The sequence below is a fragment of the Borostomias antarcticus genome (assembly GCF_949987555.1).
Source record: "Borostomias antarcticus genome assembly, chromosome: 24".
Classification (NCBI taxonomy): Eukaryota; Metazoa; Chordata; class Actinopteri; order Stomiiformes; family Stomiidae; genus Borostomias; species Borostomias antarcticus.
The window spans coordinates 10528807-10547395 of record NC_140257.1 but is presented as its reverse complement, the minus strand read 5'-3'; the positions used below and the strand labels follow the sequence as shown (position 1 = coordinate 10547395).

General features: G+C 42.2%; 1 protein-coding gene across 1 annotated transcript; it reads left to right on the top strand.

Moving 5' to 3' along the window:
• Positions 1–5944: 5944 nt before the first annotated feature.
• st18 (ST18 C2H2C-type zinc finger transcription factor) lies at positions 5945–18510 on the top strand (the record flags this gene model as incomplete). The annotated part of the gene is made up of 17 exons (XM_084457991.1): positions 5945–6212; positions 6953–7087; positions 7981–8071; positions 8168–8260; positions 8809–9020; positions 9540–9721; positions 11432–11668; positions 12172–12284; positions 12952–13014; positions 13367–13435; positions 13600–13662; positions 13889–13969; positions 15496–15717; positions 17657–17745; positions 17900–18003; positions 18082–18225; positions 18370–18510. The coding sequence occupies exons 1-17, from the start codon at positions 6026–6028 to the stop codon at positions 18508–18510; spliced, it is 2226 nt and encodes a 741-aa protein (XP_084314117.1). The 5' UTR covers positions 5945–6025.
• Between the last annotated feature and the right edge of the window lie 79 nt (positions 18511–18589).

Below are 18589 nucleotides of genomic sequence, written 5' to 3'. Positions count from 1 at the left end.
CGTAATCTACAGTGTTGGGGAGAGTTGTTTGTCTCAATAGGCTCTAGTAATCAAAAGTAATGAACCTATTATGAGCTGGACCTTAGAGGGCACCGGCGTGGCATTAAGAGTGTGGCACATAAAAGGTTTATTAAAGGAAATTAAGGTCCATCACTGCCACACCTGCTCCCCTATTATAAATGTATGACAGGTCAGTGCCTTCAATCACAACAGCAAACCAGAGAGAGGAGTCATGTTTCCCATTACCAGGGAAAGTAACAGCATATCCTATGACTCACAGATTTCGCTGGCCTGTGACCACTATACTCTGCCATCAGCCTGGAATAATTATGTTTAATAGGTTTTATTTGGGATCCACACAAGCAATGGGTGAAGGGAGAGTGGATGGATTTTAACTACTATTTTGGTCACTGTGTGGAGCCACCACCTGCACTTTAATGTCATTATTTTGCATTATTATGCTTTTCTCACCTCAGAAATGTTTGTTTTTTGTAATAATCTCTACATGTTGTTCACACACTAACATGCTGTATAAATATGGTAGACGTTATACTGTTGGGAGGTTAATAAATATTGCATCCTCCAAAATAATTTCGACCCTGAGGGTCCTCAAACATTTGATGAATCCAGCATCAACTCAGATTGTTTTGTTTCATTGTCCAATCTCACACCTAAAATCTCTGTTTGTTATTTCTCATGATCATTTTTTTGGCACAGATAAAGATTAACGATATATGCTTCATCCACAGATGGACTCTGAGGGTGATGAAAACACACTTCAAACATGTAACAGCGGCCAAGGTGCGTAGCTCGGACATCTGTACCATGTACGAGCGGCCGTATCACCAGCAGAAATGAAGCTTTTTAGCCATTCACACATATTCTCCACTCAGCCATGAGACGGGAGGAGGGGGGCGGGGTCAGGTCAACAATCCAACTTTACAGCTGTCAGTTTTATATATCATCTTACCCATCTGAAGAGCACTGTATTGCCATTACATTATTCAGAGGGGAATTACTTCATTACATTGGAACCCTGGCTCAAATTAGTTAAGGAGTGCATATATATTGTGTGATTGAAAGCCTCTAGACCGGGTACATCATTATGCATGTGTGCAGACCCTCTGAGGCCTGCATGCTCACTCCAGAGCCATTACTGTGTCTAGGAAATTCATGGGAGCTTTATGATTGGTTGTGCTTCATGGGAATACGGTGTAACCTGTGAATGAGGTTTGCATGGGCCTCTGGGAAAATCGATTTACCCTTTTTAGATCATGTTGTCAAAGCTGTCACAAGGACGAGCTACTGTAGGGGTTCTCTGGTCTCATAAAAGGCAGATTGAACTGGACGCTTTTGGGATCAATTAAGAGGCCCCAAGTTCATCCTCTTGATTAAATCCAAGCCTTTTATGTGTTAATAACATAACAATGTACTGTGCAAAATATCTTATTATGAAAGTGGATTAAAATACTCTTTTGATCAGAAGCGGCTAAAATGCACCCAGTTGTGTTCAATATCAGACACAAACCTGCGAAACGAGAACCCCTCTTTAACACAAGTACATGTAAAATTCCCTAACGTCTCATCCAAAAGTAGGGACTTTGATCGGGGATGTGTTTCAATAGACAGATGCAGACAGGGCCCGAGACGCCCACTGTAGTGGAAACGCAAACACCACTATTTACCTGTCTTCCCTCTGCCTCTGTTTACAGTTCCAGCTGAGCGTGTCCCTCAGGCTCCCAGGTAAGGGTTCATGATCTCCCTGCGAAAACACACACTTAAAGACACCCTTTAACTCACCCCAAATTGCCGCTCTCCTTCATGGTGAAAATAGCAATCCTTTTTCAGTCAGTGGACGAGGCACCACCCAGTATATTGCAATGGTCTTTGGAGGGAGGTCTAATTTGCTTCGCCTTCATACTCTCCCCTCAGCCTGTGTGTGTTATGTTCCCGTCATTAAACTACAACCGGCGGCATCTAATCCGGTTTACCGGGGCCCATTTTTACACCAGCACCCACACACACACTCTACGTTTTGAGTGCCTCAGTGAGCCCAGGATATCAACATGTACAATAGAGAGAGTCAGCCCGGTCATCCATCGGCCGTTGCTCATTGCTCTTTTCCTCTGTTCTGCCCCAACCCCGCCCCACCCCCCCTCCCCCCCCCAGCACATATGACCCCACGGCGAGGAAGAGGAGCGCCCAGGAAGGGGTGCAGGGCGCCCCCGTAAACAAGAGGAAGTCTCTGCTGATGAAGCCGCGCCACTACAGCCCTAGCCGGGCCTGCGAGGGGGACAGCGAGGACCTGGCACGGCAGCGGGACAAAGACGAGCCGGGGAGCGCCGACACTCCAGCAGGTAAACAGATGTCCTGTTGTTTTGTCTGTTTTGATGAACAATTGACGCTGAATTTTAAAATCCCATCTGTTGCATTCATATCGTCCCTCCCCTTGCTCTCAGCCAGCAGCCACGCTATCATTGTGCACTGGAAGTGAAAGACTACGCTGCCGGGTCTACAGTAGTTGTGAATTGCGTCCTGAAATTGAAGTTTTGACAGCAATTCTGCCTTGATATTATTGGCACGCTTCCCCCCTCCACTTCTCACGCAGCCAGATTTCAGACTCCTCATTTGCTTTGTGTGCTGTTGTTTTTTAAGCCTTTGAAAAATGGTTGAATAGTGTGGAAATTAAAAACAGAAAGGTTGTTTGCTGTGGGTCTCCCTGATCTCAATCAAAGCTAATGTGTGTTCTTAGTCGAGTTGAGTAACAATCACATATGCAAATGAGGTGCAATGAGCACGTCATGGGCATCCATAGACATTTCTAATTTATCATCCAAAGTGTCTTATTCCCCATGTGTACAGTAGTCTGCATACATTGCCTCCCTATCAAACAGCCACATAATAATGTTGTCAGCAACAACTGATGTTAATTCTGAAGTTTTCTTTTCCAATGGCAAAATATGTTTATTTCCTAATGAATTGAATTTTGGACATTTTGGCAACAATACCCAGAGTCTGCGTGTGCATTCTCACTCACTATAATCTGCACTTATTTGGTATATCTTTAACAATGTAACTAAGCAACAACCATAATTGTCCCTTTCGAAAGCTTTTGTTAGGCCCTCTAACACAGTCCAAATATACGTAATTAGGCATAATGTCTACAGCTCATTATAGTACACATGTGAGTAGTTAAATGGACCTCGCGAGCAGCTCAATAAATTGTGTGGATTCATTGCAAAAGGAATTTATTTGTATCTGGGGTGCATGTTACATTATATTATCATGATAATTCCGATTTCAACATCAGTCTTTCTGTGAAAACATTGTGTTTTATTCATCCCTCTCTCAAGCTATTATCAGTTTGCTATCAGAGATTTGCTTTACGGTCTTGCTCTTTGTTACACGGTGAACTAAGTCAGGCTCCACTCATAAAGTCATGACCTTGGAAGAAAGAGACAGGAGGAAACGTGTTTGGGCTGCAGCAGGTTAATTGTGTAATGGTGCTGGTACTCATTATTTGTGAAAAGAATTAAGAATTGTGTAGTGGCATGTAGTTTACTATATGGATTTTGTAACAAAAAGAGGGGAAAATAACAGAAAGAGGGAAGAACAAGCCACTCGTTTGGCTCAGCCTCAGCCAACATCCCACCCTTCTGCACAGCGCTAGTAATGGCTATTTTGGAGTACAAATTGTTCACCTGTTCCAACACACAAACCACAGGAGGGATCCAAGTTTTTTCCCCCCAGTCCTTTCAGTGCACTCTGCGCGTGTGTGTGTGTGTTTGTTTGTGTGTGCGCGCGCAAGCGCGTGTGCATGTGTGTGCATGAGCGTGTGCATGTGTGTGGTTCAGGCCTGTGCATACATCTGGACGAAAAACAAGTTTTCTCTCACAGCTCCACCAATTGTAACTACGCATAACTGACTAACTTTGAATCCTTGTTGAACGCTGGCTATTTATCCACCTCTGTTGAGATCAAATAGCTCCAGAAAAGGAGTCTGGATTGCAAACCATGTCATCTGTGACTCAATCCAACAATTTTTGAATTATTGCATTCAAAGATTCACCACATATCCAGAGTATTCTCCTTTACTTGCCTTCCTGTACTTGATAAAAATAACATACACTATCCTACTATGTATACTGTACAGTATATAGGCCTACCCATTCTGCACAATAGGCCACAAATCCATACGTTTCCAAAGCCAGTTCTCTTTTGTAAGCAAGCAGACATCATTTATGTCAGAGCTGCAGAATTCTGTTGGCATTCAGTAGCTCTTCTGGGGGGATTAGGGTGTTGCAGTATAACTAGTGTCTGCATGTTAATGCCTGTAACAGCTTCATCCCTAGCCTTCGGAGTGTGATCCAAAACGATTCCCAAATCTGTCAGCCACCTATCCAATGCCACTCTTTTCTGTGGGCTGCTTTCGATTTGGTCTGTGATGTTTAGCCATTTAAGAGGATAGGATAGACCTACTTATAATTCAACTGGTGTAAAAACCTGCATGACCCTAAGAGCTTTAGAATGAGAATAGGTTTCAGTGGTTTTGGAGGATCAAGCTTGCTATTGTTGATCATTGACCATGAATTAATCAGGTGTACTCAATAATACACCTTTTGAAATGCATTGTGGGTGCTAAAAGGATTCTCTTACTGTTCCACTTTAAATGACCAGACTTGATAAACATATTACATGTCATGTGGAATATCCTGTATTTCCCACTCAATTCTGGTGCGCATTAAACCTTTTAATATGTCAATATCATTGGAGGGGAAAGGATGAAAGGATTCCTTCATCACTGGAATGAAATAAGTATAAATCCTTTCTAAGTGATATTTCAATCACAATATTATAATAGTACTGTAACAGATTCACTGTGCATAACTTCATTGCATTGTTGCATGTCTCTCAAAAGTTCACATTATGACATTTCTGTTGTGGTTGGAGATACGTTCTTACCTCCATCTTTGCACATTGTGGTGCTAGTAGAGACTCCTTTGTGGTGCCTTTATCTCCACGTTCCTTCTGTCTGTGATATTGGTTCTGACCCTGAACACAAATACGGGCTCTTGAATGAGTTTCATGTGACTGGATGAATTTTAATATCAAAAGAGCACAAAGCCCTGCTTGGCTTACACTTGGAAACTACTTAGAACTCATGACAAACAGTGCAAATCCTGTCATATTCTGTTCCTTCTAAATCCATATCAACTTGTGTTCTGATTGGAAATTTCGAAGAAGACAATCTTGTCTTTCATATCTAGGTGTGAGTTGCTAGTTTGCTTGCATAATTTTTATTACCATACTTTTTCCTCCAACCCTCTTAAAGGTAATATCCAACTAAAAACATGTTTTAACATGTTAAAAGGGAAAAACTTCAAATGGCTTAGCAAAAGATTGACAAAGCACATGCAATATTGTTGTTCTTTCTGTGTGTAACTCAGAATCCATGAAGAATGTGGCCTCAAAACAGTTTTTCAACCATAATTTATATTTTCTTTACTCTTGTTTCATAGATGGAGACTTAGATATGCTAAACAGAGTCTCCAACAGAAATGGCTGCCAGGATGGGCCAGCGAAGCCCCAGGATACCTTCGGATGGTCTGAAGTTGTGACAGACGTCCCCCCACAGCGTGAAGCTGCTTCCTGTGAAGAACGCGCGGAGATGGGGGAGCACGTGAACGACGAGGAGGACCAGGACAGAACGAGTGGTAGCGCATCGCCACAGAACACCCCGTACAGAGACAGCAGGGAGGCCGAGTGGGAGCCTGCGGAGTTGGACGCTTCAGACAGCAGCCCCTCTGAAGCCACTGAAGACCTGTCAATGAAGATCAACCAGCACATGAGGGAAGACCCAGACTCAGACCTGAGAGGGTCCATCGGCCGGGCAGGCCCTTTCCAGGCAGAGGCCCTGAGGTACAGGCCATCCCCCAGTGAGGAGGACAGCGAGGGGGAGCCCGATGTGGAGAGGCCCCCGCGGCTGGAGGCCTGGGCCCTGGGCCTCCAGGAGAGGGCTCTGGAGATGGACAGAGGGAGGGTGAACCTGAGCCTCCTGGAACAGGCCATGGCCCTGCAGTCGGAGCAGAGGCAGGTCCTCCACCACGCCTACAGGGAGATGGACCGCTTCCTACTGGAGCAGATGACCAATGAGAGGAGACACCAGAGGCTGCTGGACGTGGATACAAGAATGAGCTATCATGGAGGCAAAGGTACACATACTGATTATTACTAGGATATCATGTCTGAGATTTCAACTATACTGTATTTGTAAAGTAATACGTATATGTAGGCTTTCATTGTCATGGCATGTAGAGATGACACTTTTCCTAGAAGCTTAATGTTTACTGTTTATACAGTGTGTATATATATATATATATATATATATATATATATATATATATATATATATCTTAAGTACTAAAAACATTTTGCCAACAAGTGAAGTAATAAATTGCCAGATTAAAATAAAAAATTACTTACATTTCTGATGAAATTGCTACTCCTCAGAATATTGGATTTTGATAGGAATCAACTGGATATTTAACCATGATGACTATAAGTCTTAAATCCTTCCAAAGCACCTCTCATGTTTTCCATTGATTCTTCAAATGACTGCAGCTAAATGTGTAATCCTAGATGTAATCTTTCGATGGATGTGGTGGATGGCATTAAGAAGTGGATGCCCCGCTTTGAACTGCATGCAACCTTAACTTAAATGACAGATTAATAGAAGCATTTGGAAAAAAAAACCTTCCTGGCTTTTCATGATACTGAAATCCGTACTGTATGTTTCCACGCTCTGTATGTCCGCACCACCGGCCATCTCATGTATTTACACTTTGTGTTTCTCTATTAATTCATTCATTTTTTTCTCCCCAACTCTCCCCAAAAAGGCATTTCTCAAGAGAATATTATTGACCTGAGTACTGTAAACTCCCTGTGCCTCCAGACGCCCAGCGGACAGATAAGAAGGATATAAGGTGCCCGACCCCTGGCTGTGATGGAACCGGACATGTGACGGGTCTGTACCCACACCACAGGAGTCTGTCTGGGTGTCCCCACAAAGTCAGAGTGCCCCCGGAGAGTAAGTCATACATGCACACATACTGTAAATCACTCCGTATCACTCACACACACATACAGTAACACACACAAACAATACATGAAGGAAACATATTATTTAAATCCTAAATAACATGTTGGTAGGGTGGTGGTTATGGCCATGCAGGCCTGTATGCAGCACTATACAGAAAAAATATGATGTTTGTGAGACACGTCACTTACAGCATGACCCCTCTTTTCTCCTTCTAATGTTTGTTGTAATTACTGAATATTGAACATGTTTTTTTGTTCAATGGGCGATGGTTGAGTCGTTTGAATGTAACATAACAAACATTCAACATTAAACAGTTACGTACGTTACAAAAGGAACAGAAAAAGCAATTAACTTTTTCCCAAGATGAAAGCAGGTGCTTTTTAGACTGGAGGCTGTATTTGCAAATGAAAGGAGTTTCTAACACCATCGTCCAAAATACACAACTCCTGCAAACTAATTGAAAAATATGTGCAGAAAAGAGAAGTTCCTTCGAATACAGAGTGCAACTCTATCAGTAAGCATTTTATGGGAATAAATCAGCTGTTTTGCGTAATACTCTTCTTTTCCATTAAGCTATTTACTGTACACACAGCAGCACACACTCATACAATAGAGAACCTTATTAGCTAAGGTTGCTTTTGTCTCCATTTGTGTCTGTGGGAACTGACAACTGTAACCACGGTTTCTCTATAGGCCCAGGACATCCACAATGTTAATTAGTTTGACCGAATCCTCAAGAAATAGGCAGCATACTGTAACTACAGTACGCTGCTTGCTGAATGCAATCGTTGTAGATCCATGATCATTGTCCAGTCTTGTCATGTTGCCGCCTTATAACGTGATAACGGAGCTTCCTTCTTCCCTGGTCTTCTCTTGGGCAGTCCTGGCCATGCACGAGAACGTCCTGAAGTGCCCCACCCCCGGGTGCACAGGGAGGGGCCACGTCAACAGCAACCGCAGCACCCACCGGAGGTACAGCCCCCGGGGCCGCCCGTTAGAGACCGCAGCACTGTACACAGGCAGGTCCCAACACCGGACTAACGCGTTTGACTTCCTCACCCCCCTCAGTCTCTCGGGCTGCCCCATCGCCGCTGCGGTCAAGGTGTCCAAACCTCAGGAGGAGAGCCCCAAATGTAGACAAGCGCCCGACCGATCACCCAGGTACCGCTGCAAACCGCTCGGGAGATTGAGTTGATATGAGGCACGAGTGTGCAGGTGAATGCCAGGGAACTCTTGAGATCGAAGGAGGTGTGTTATTCAAAGTGTATGTGGTGGAGGTGGTTAATAGCCACTCGCGTGATGTGGCGGCCGCACTTGACTTGTAAGCCAAAAATGTCCCCTTGCACTTCAAGAAACACACATTTCAAAGCTTCGCCATTTCACACTTGAACAATGCTCCAGGGCCTTATCAGATGTCTTTATTAGGGAAGGAAAGCAACAGAACTTTTGGTCCTTGTGGGAAAATCACAGGCAGAATGCCCACCCATGCTAAATTAATTAGTTTGGCAACATGACTGGGTGCCTAACACACAGATCAGTTCCAAGTATATATGAGTGGATATTGATATGATCCAAACCATCATGTTTATGACTAAAATACACCAGCACTTCTTCATAGCAACCTGCAGAATGTTAATTGAATCTGTGCATTTTATTACCGCAGTCCCCCAAAACCAACCCCTCTTGCATTTTAACCTCTCTCCACCCAGACCTCTTGGCCTGATAAAGAAGTTTGAGATGAATCAGTTCAGCTATAGGTTTCCCCATCCAGTCACTGCCTTGCAAGCCAACCTCAGCAAGGACATGGACAAGTACAGCAAGATCCGCTTCGACTACGCCAGCTTTGATGCACAGGTCTTCGGCAAACAACCACTGATGGCGTCCGCCCAGGACCAAGAAATCTCTTCACACTTTCCTGACTGTGAGTTTCGCACATTTTATTAGATTCAAATGGATGCATCTGCTGCACCAATAACAGCATGTTATGGAACATAAAAGAGATACTTCTGTGACACATCTCTCCCCTGCCGCGAATGTTCAGCGCAATAGCACCCGGGGTACAGCATGTGTACGTATATCAGCTGTCCAAGTTATACAGTTAGCCTACCGTTTTACAATGGATGCCCAGCCCATATGGGATTGCAAGCCACAATTTCAGATACAGGTATCATTTACAGTACAGTGAAGTGCTCACTTGAGACCTTCTCACACAGACAACACATACAGAACATACTAAACAGCTTGATTAGTGGCACCCTACGCTCTGATCAGAGGAAGATCAGGACAAAAATAAAATAAATAAGAAAGTATACGGGGTTATACAAAGTTATACTGTAGCTAGAGTTTCAGTTAAATACACGGAGCAATAATCATTTCCTTGCACGAGATTTCTCATTTCCAATGATAACTCATCATCAACATCCTGCGTCGTGTCCCTCAGCACCTCTGCAGTACCACGGCTTCCTGGGGGCCCCTGGAGGTCACAGCCCATCCAGCCAGTACAGCCAAGGGGCAGAAGCGCTCCAGACCACGGCCGCCACCACCGCCATCCTAAACCTCTCCACCCGCTACCGCAACAACATGGAGACTGTGACCGGCCGGCCCCTGGCATCCTCCACAAAGGTAATCAAATTAGACCACTTGGAAAGATATTTATTATGGTCATTTTAAAGGAACTCTCATTTGGGTATAAAAAGAAAAACACATCAAAAGTGTTTTTGGCAAAGGGAAGCGTGTCTCTGGTGGCAGAAATACAAGAGGCGTCCCCTTAAAGCTTAAATGTACAGTACACAAAAGAAAATCTGTATAATCAATTCAATCAAAATTCTAATACAATCAGCCTTCTTTGTCAATTACAATTAGATGCTTTTTAGTGAAACATGCTAATGTATTTGGCTCCTACTTTCATGGTAATGCACAACAAAATGTGAAGGCCTGTATGAAAGTGTGACTCTCATGCTGCAGATGGTGTCAGGTATTTTGCTTGGCGATATATTATCCAGGATAAGCTGTGTTTCTATCAGATGGTCTGTAAAAGTATTCCATTTGATTAAACCAATCAGCTGAAGGACTCATTAGCTGAAATCATTTATTCACGCAAAAGGGGAATCTCCATTGTGTAGCTTTGAACTTTACAGTAGCAGGAACATGAAAATGAATATAATTTGGTGGCCTTTCTGAGCATTTGCTTTGACAGATTGACAACTGAAATTAGTCACAACACAAGGCCTCTGAAAGTAATTAGTGGTGGAATATTGATCAGATTCTGGGAGACGGGAGTGGTACAGTACATAGATGATACAAGGTTTCCACACCTACACAGTACCCTACAGTGGCCCGGTTCCCGAGCTTGACGAGCCGAGAACATGGCCGTGTACCAGGTACCCGCCTACAGCATGAATAAAAACAGTGTTAGCGAGCTATTTATCTGCTCTTCTCTGCCGTTCACTTGTCCTGGTGAGGGTCTGGCGCTGGAGCACTGTATGTTCCAGCTAAAGTTGTACAGTATGTTCAGATATGAATAACCCATGGACATGGATGAGGTACAGTACACACATGAACAGGACGGCCACATGAAACATCCATGAATATTACATGTATCCTGTTTAATTCATTTGAAAGGCTCGTCTTTGTTACCAAAATAATGGTATATAGCGTTTAATGAGACCTATGTGTTGAATAATTGGTTTCAATTATGCACAGGATTTCAGCGTTTAATGAGGTAAAAACTGCTAATGCTTTAAAACCTCAGCTTTAAACATACATAGCGTTTCAGCACGGAGCTCGTAACACATGTCCGAGAAAACTTATGCTGTATTAAAGCTTTTTTTAACTTTAGTTTTAATGGTGATGATGACCTAAAACCAGCGACCCCAGCTGCCATCGTGGCCATGTGTCCTAGAAAACAGATGACACAGCTGTCACCGGAAAAACGATACACCAGCCATTATTACGTTCAACAGAAGTAACCCTGGCTTAATGCTGTACTTTGCCGGGTGTAAGATAATCACTACAAGTATTATTTAAGTCTAATGTATATGTGCAGTGCATTTTAAAGTTGCATTTCAGATTTATGCTGTAATTTTCAGCTGGGTATACACTTTAATAAATCGCTGCAGGGTTCAGGCATATCGCGATGGTGTACAGCAGCCACTCCGATCTTTGATTTCCACAGAGACAGACGTTACGGTATGTTTTGGGGTTTTTTGCCGTCTGTAGGCCGACCCCCTTTTGTCCGGCTCGTGCCCATGTATCGTGCCGTCGTTGATGTGGTGCGACCGGTGGTGTTGATGTGGTTTGATGTTGACGTGGTGTGACTCTGTCACCCCGCAGGACCTGCCCATCGAGGTGGACGAGAACGGCACTCTGGACCTGAGCATGAAGAAGAGCAGGGAGAGCGTGAAAGCCCCACCGAAGGTGCCTTCGGGAGACGCGCTGTCTCCTCTCGAGTCCGGTCTGCCCAGGGGAGGTCCGCCCGTCAACCCCGCCCTCTACCAGGCCCTGTGTGAGAGAGAGGGGTGGGATGGCCCTCTCAACTTCAGTAAAGCACAAATCATGCCGGACAGAGAGGTAAACACACAGCTTGTTTACCTCGCAGGTGGTCTAGTGTGTCAAAAAACAACAGCCCAAGACACAACAGCTAACTCATAGATACTATTCAGGGGTGGGTGGCCTCAGACCCTGTATGGCAATTCATCACTGTGTGATTCAGTGGAGGGTGTTCTTTACAGCTGGTATCTCCTCGACCTATGCTAAGAGAATATTGTCTTTGTAAGAGAAAAAAGATTCAAATCCAAATGTTTTACATCACGGAAATCCCATCATAAATACTTTGTGGATTAAATGTGACTTTAAATGGATGTGATTTACTGTGAGTATCCTCAAATAAAATCACTCAGTCTGACGCAACCCCCGAGGGGCTTGTGTTTTAACAGTATTACGGGGACATTGTCATTGATAATTGACTTTTAGGGTCATTGTGGATCCTGTTAAAGACTTTGGTTTGGTTTGCTTTGGTTTATTTGAAAGTTAAAAAGGCTTGCCAGGTGGTTAAGGAGCTGTGTCTCTCTCAGCAGGAGGATTTTGACGAAGCGTCTCTGGATGACCAACACTACCCCAGAGACGCAAGCATGTCCAGCCCCAAAAACAAGCTGCTGCCCAGAGATGCCAAGAAGGAACTTATGAGGTATATTGCCTATAGATTTTTGCTCTGTTTGAAGGGGGGGGGGGCAGGAATCTTGAGGCGTCTTTGTCCGGTCATCTGTATATAATGTGCATTTCCCTTTAAAAAGGCCAGTGGACAGATGGTCAGTATTAATAGCAAAAGTGTAATTCCAGACCAGTCCATTGCTTAAATAGGGCACTATATTTTAAGTGAATGAGTTAAAGCTCCCTGAAATTCACTAGCTTATAGTCTATGATATTATTGGCTATCCTATTGCCCATGGTATATTACGTATCATTGTGACTGGTATGTCTGCAGGTTCATGTGGAGAGGAAATGTATCTTTTTAAAAGTGAGTTTTTACATGTACACACTGTGCGTCATCATAACGAGCTTACTGTACCACTCTTGACTTTGTAGTTAGACTGCATGTTCTACTGGTTAGGCTCTTGAGAGTTGCTTTACGAAACTGTAGGATTCAGTAGTCTACACAGCACACCCGCACCCTGTAGGAACAAATATCTGACACACCGAATCCCATCAGAGACTTGGCTGAGCTGAATGTTGGGCATTCAAATCTTTTCTACTAAATTTCCCTGCTGTACTAACTTTCCACCGGTGCTGCTCGGTGTCCTGTGAGAAGGTGAGGTGAAGCTATCAGAGGTCCTAAGTGCTTGTGTCCTCTGCAGCTGTCCAACCCCTGGCTGTGACGGTAGCGGCCATGTTACAGGAAATTATGCATCACATCGAAGGTAATTACACACCAATTAGCACCAGCTAGTAACTAGCAGCCTATAAGAGGGTACCAATTGTTTAATGCTGATAAGTATTATATATGTTGCTGAGAAGGAAAGAGACCATTTTTTGTGTATTTGTAATTTTAATTTTAAAGGGGAAGTTGTCGTTTTAAATATGTAATGGAATTTAAGATGCTACTTTTAGAAATTAAATGTCAGTTACTATTATTCAAAAGGGTTAAAATCTTAATGTATAGGGTTTAGGAACCCATTTTGCACTATGTTTCAATCGTCGTCTGGTTTGAGATCCGCTGTGATCAAATCCTGTAGGTCTTTGAGGTGACTGTCAGCTCTCTGTCCTCTGCAGTGTGTCTGGATGTCCCCTGGCTGACAAAACGCTCAAATCACTCATGGCAGCCAACTCTCAGGAACTAAAGTACGTGTTGTGAGTGATTATCTGGGTGTGTGTACATTATCTACTGGTGCAGCACCAGTACATGTAAAAGGTTTGCATTACATTCATGCATGTAAACATGCCGTTGTTGTTACTTAGCTACCCCGTTTAAGATTCACCTACCATCTGTACCTCTCCACCTGCAGGTGCCCAACACCTGGTTGTGACGGATCTGGACATGTGACCGGGAATTATGCCTCACACAGAAGGTAGCCTTTCTCAGAGTGTGCAATGGTTTGAATCTCCCTGTCAAGGTCTTTTTTTGTTTACTTCAGGCATTTTACCAGAGAAAGTGTAAATATATAAGAACCATAATATTTTGTTTTGAAAATTGATTGATGACATGAGAAGTTTGATGACATAAGATGTTTTATTTATTTTAGACCTACATTGTGTTCATTACTGCTAAACCGTATTGTCTCTAATCATTTTTAGTTTGTCAGGATGTCCACGTGCCAGAAAGGGAGGCTTAAAGCTGACACCAAACAAAGATGAAAAAGAGGACCAAGAAATGAAGTAAGAGACTATTATTAATTGCAGTAATATTTATTTGCTTCTTCTAGTCTATGTTTTTTTCACTGAAACACTTGTGGTTTTGGTTACAACTGAAGCTGAATGAATGAAATTATCTTCTGCTGCACAGCGGGCATTATACCCGAAACCCATTAAGTTAAACAAAGAGAAAATAGTTCTACTCATAACATTACTACATTATCCCTGAAGGATTAACAACATGTTTATATGACGGGTAATTCATTCACTTGTCTTTATCAAATTTTGAGCATATCAGTTTCTTAAACAAATACAAGAAAACTAAAGTCTAAAGTATGAGTGCTATCCTTGCAATCATGCTATTCTCAGATAAAGGAAATGTTTCATAAAGAGCTCTGATGTTGTGGTCAAAGCTTTGCACTCGTGGAAAGCTTCAATATTCCAGATTTCCAGTTTTCTCAGAAATAGTGCCATTGAAAAAAAAAATAATGTAATTGATTCCTGCTGAAATCCAAAGTAGGATGTAACCCCTGTTTATACATCTGGACACAGATTTTTTTTTCTTTTTAATTACTAATGCAAGGCCAAGAGATTAGGAATTAGGCTGGAATAGATCTCATACACATTAAGAGAGCGCGAGAGGGAGAGAGAGAGAGAGAGAGGGAAGGGAGGGGGGTAAAGCTACAGAGCATCTGTAATGTTGCTATGTTATTGTAAATTGTAGGCCATATGGCCATGCTAGCATGGTCCTGATGCCTTGTCTACCTGGGATTGGTGTACAGTAAGTAATGGTTATGGGTGTTGTTTTGTTCTCTACAATATGTGCTGTAGCACTACTCAGGAGCAAAGTGCCAAAACAAGCTTTCCACAGTAGCACTCTAGTGCACATTCACCATTTTGTATCATCTCAGGTTGCCTGTCACCTTTACCAGTAAGGGAAGGGGTCAGTCACCTTAAAATTACATTCTTTCACATGAGGGGGATACGTGACAATTATGTCTAATTCATGTCATTCCATTACTGACCTGCAGAAAACAGCCTACAAATGCAATTACCCAACTCTTAATGATATTCAACAAGACTTGTGCTTATGTTTTGGAGTACAAACACCAATAACCACACATTGTATTCATTCATTGTCGACTACATTTTTAATCAGCATTTGGCTGGATTAATCAACATAATGGTTTATCGAATCTTCCGGTCTAGTTAGTGAGGGAAATTCATGAAACTACGAGAAACGCATTTTGTTTTGAGCACACTTGTTTTGTTTTGCGGATCTAAGGGTTAAAATTCTTTGCTGTTTTTCAGTATTTTACTGTATGTTCTAACATTTACATCTTACCTGAACTAAAGTAGATATATTGTCATTTAGTCTACCTAATCAGGTTCAGTTTATTGAATATTGGATTTCTTGTGGACTAAATCATAAATCAATCTTTTATGGCTACTGCATATTATGAACTGAAGCAGCACAGCATGCGTTCCTTAGGACTGCAAGGTAGCACAGTACAGAATACCCAGTCTTACTCCTGTGTTGTCTCTGTCAGGTGTCCAGTGATTGGATGTGATGGACAGGGACACGTATCAGGCAAATACACATCGCACCGCAGCGCAGGCAGCTGTCCTCTTGCTGCCAAGAGACAGAAGGAGTCCTCCATCAATGGACTGGCCTTTCCCTGGAAGGCCTGTAAGCAGGAGCTGCCCCACTGTCCCCTACCAGGGTGCAACGGCCTTGGACACGCCAACAATGTGTTTGTTACCCATAGAAGGTAAGGTAGCTCGTCCTCCTAGCCTGATATCAGACAGAACTGTCAACTCGTTACACTCCGTTGAGAACTTCAGTCTGACATTGCCTCCACTCTTAACAAGTTCCATGGGGGAGGGAGATTCAATTACAATGCCCCTTTTGATGCATAGAATAGACAACAAATGACAACACGGAGATAAGTGAAATAGTAATGTAATTGTCGTAGTATGCTACTGTACGAACGGGAGGGGGGGGGGGGGGACTACTTTGTTACTTTGTTTCTATTAATGTACCACCTACTACCAGTCGGCGTCCTCTCAAGTAAACTGAGTTCCCATAAGCTATCGCTGTGGCACCTCTCAAGTCACATTGTCCGAACGCACAGCTCCACAATGTTCGACAACAGCTTGCGTTAGTTGCGTTACCTTATTATTGCCATTTCATTTCACTTCATTATTCACTCGGAACAAGCTCCGGTAACACTTTAGAATAACTACCCCTTATAAATAGTTAATAGATCATTCACAAACTGCTAGTTAATGAGTTATTAATGATGTGTTAAACAATTGTTAATAGTCGGTTAGTGATTTACAATTATGCTTTATGAATATTCAATAGATCATCCAAAAACATTTAGTTAATGAGTCAATAATAACATGTTAAATGTTCTTTAATAATTGTTTAATGATTTAAAACTACACCTTATAAATAGTTAATAGATCATGAACAAGCGATTAGTAAACAACTTACTAATGACTTGTTAAGTATTCGTTAATAGTTGATCCACCTGCAGTTGGCCCCATCTGGCCTTCCATCAGGGGACCCACCTAAGACAAATTAATACATGTTTAGAACTGAGTAACAAATCATTAAGCAAATCTTAGTAAATATATTGGGACTATATTCTAAAGTTGCAACTATTCCTCATTTACTAACACTAGTGCACAGATGGATGGATGGATGGATGGATGGATGGATGGATGGATGGATGGATGGATGGATGGATGGATGGATGAAGAAAACAACCAAGAAGGCTCCAGGGGCACTGTACACTAATATTAGTAAATGAGGAATAGTTGCAACATTAGAATAATGGCCCAAACATGTCTATAACTCATGAACATGGTATTATCATATTAACTGACCTTTTACAAATTAGTTGATAATAATTACTTGCCAATTTACTAATATAAAAAAATTGTAAACATCAGAAAATGAGAAATTGCAACTTTAGAATAACATCACAATATGGTCTATAAACTAATTGACATGGTCTTAAGAAATATATTTACTATCCTTTACATAATGATTTGTTACTCACTTCTAAACATTTATTAATTTGTCTTAGGTTTGTCCCCTGATGGAAGGCCAGATGGGGCCAGCTGTAGGTGGATCAACTATTAACAAATACTTAACAAGTCATTAGTAAGTAGTTTACTAATTGCTTGTTCATGATATATTAACTATTTATAAGTCACAGTTCATTAACCAACTATTAACAAACATTGAATAAGTCATTAATAACTCATTAACTAACAGTCTGTGGATGACCTATTAACTATTAATAAGGGATAGTTGTGTAACATTAACTGACTATTAACAAGTATTTAACACATCCTTAATAACTAATTAACTAAGACTTTATGGATGATCTATTAACTATTTATAAGGGGTAATTATTCTGTTGCTGCCTTGCAGCCGTTTTCTGAGATGGGTGTTGCTGAAGAGAGGTTCCTCAGCAACACCCATTAGTTCATCCCCTAACCAATCACCGCACACACCAAAAAAAAACAACAACAATGATTGGCCTGGATGGAATTCCAACCGAGAAATCACTCTAGACGAGAGCCTTCCAGACCCTGAATCACATTTCGAAAATTGAACTGGGCATGTGATTCAGGGGCTGGAGCCAGGCCATTATCTCTCTGTTTCTGACCATCTCTTTCTCTGTTTTCCCCAAGTTTATCTGGATGCCCACTAAACGCCCAGAGTATCAGGAAGAAGCTATCAGGAGAAGAGATGATGACAATTAAATTGAAAGCCAGCAGTGGTACGTTGTGTTGGTGTATAACTTTGTTATTTGTTAATTGAATTTATCTTGGTAGGCATGACAATTTTGACCTCCAGACAGTTTATTTGCTGAACTAACAATGATACAATGTCCTTAAACTGAACAAAACACTGCTTTTTCCCGTTTCAATTAGAAGTTGACAGCAAAGATGACATTCAGCACTTGGATCATGAAATCAAGGAACTGAATGAGTCCAATCTGAAAATAGAGGCTGATATGATGCAGCTGCAGACCCAGGTAAGCATCAACACTGAGGGAATGGGTTGAGATTTTGGCCCATTTAATTTTACAGTTTCTTCTCCTCTCCGAAAGCAGATTTCGTCTATGGAATGTAACCTGAAGACAATTGAGGAGGAAAACAAGATGATTGAACAGCACAATGATAGCCTTCTGAAAGAGTTAGCTCGCCTCAGCCAAGCACTCATCAACAGCCTCACTGACATCCAGCTTCCTCAGATGGTACAGTAAGCCTGGCCTCTGCCCCTTCCTCTCACTCATTACATGGGAATCTGATCTACTGTTTTACAACAGTGAACATGATATTCCAATCCATTGTCATTATTTGTGTTTGTATACTAACAGCTGAATATGTTTGTATTTCAGGGGCCCATCAGTGAACATAATTTTGAAGCCTATGTGAACACATTAACCGATATGTACAACAACTCGGAGCATGACTACTCTCCCGAGTGCAAGGCTCTCCTGGATAATATTAAGCAAGCTATTAAGGGCATCCATGTTTGAGCTGTATAGCTACCAAGAGGTTTCTTTGACTTGGGATAATAGCACCTGTTATCTCAATTTTCTGGAGTGCTGGCTTGGT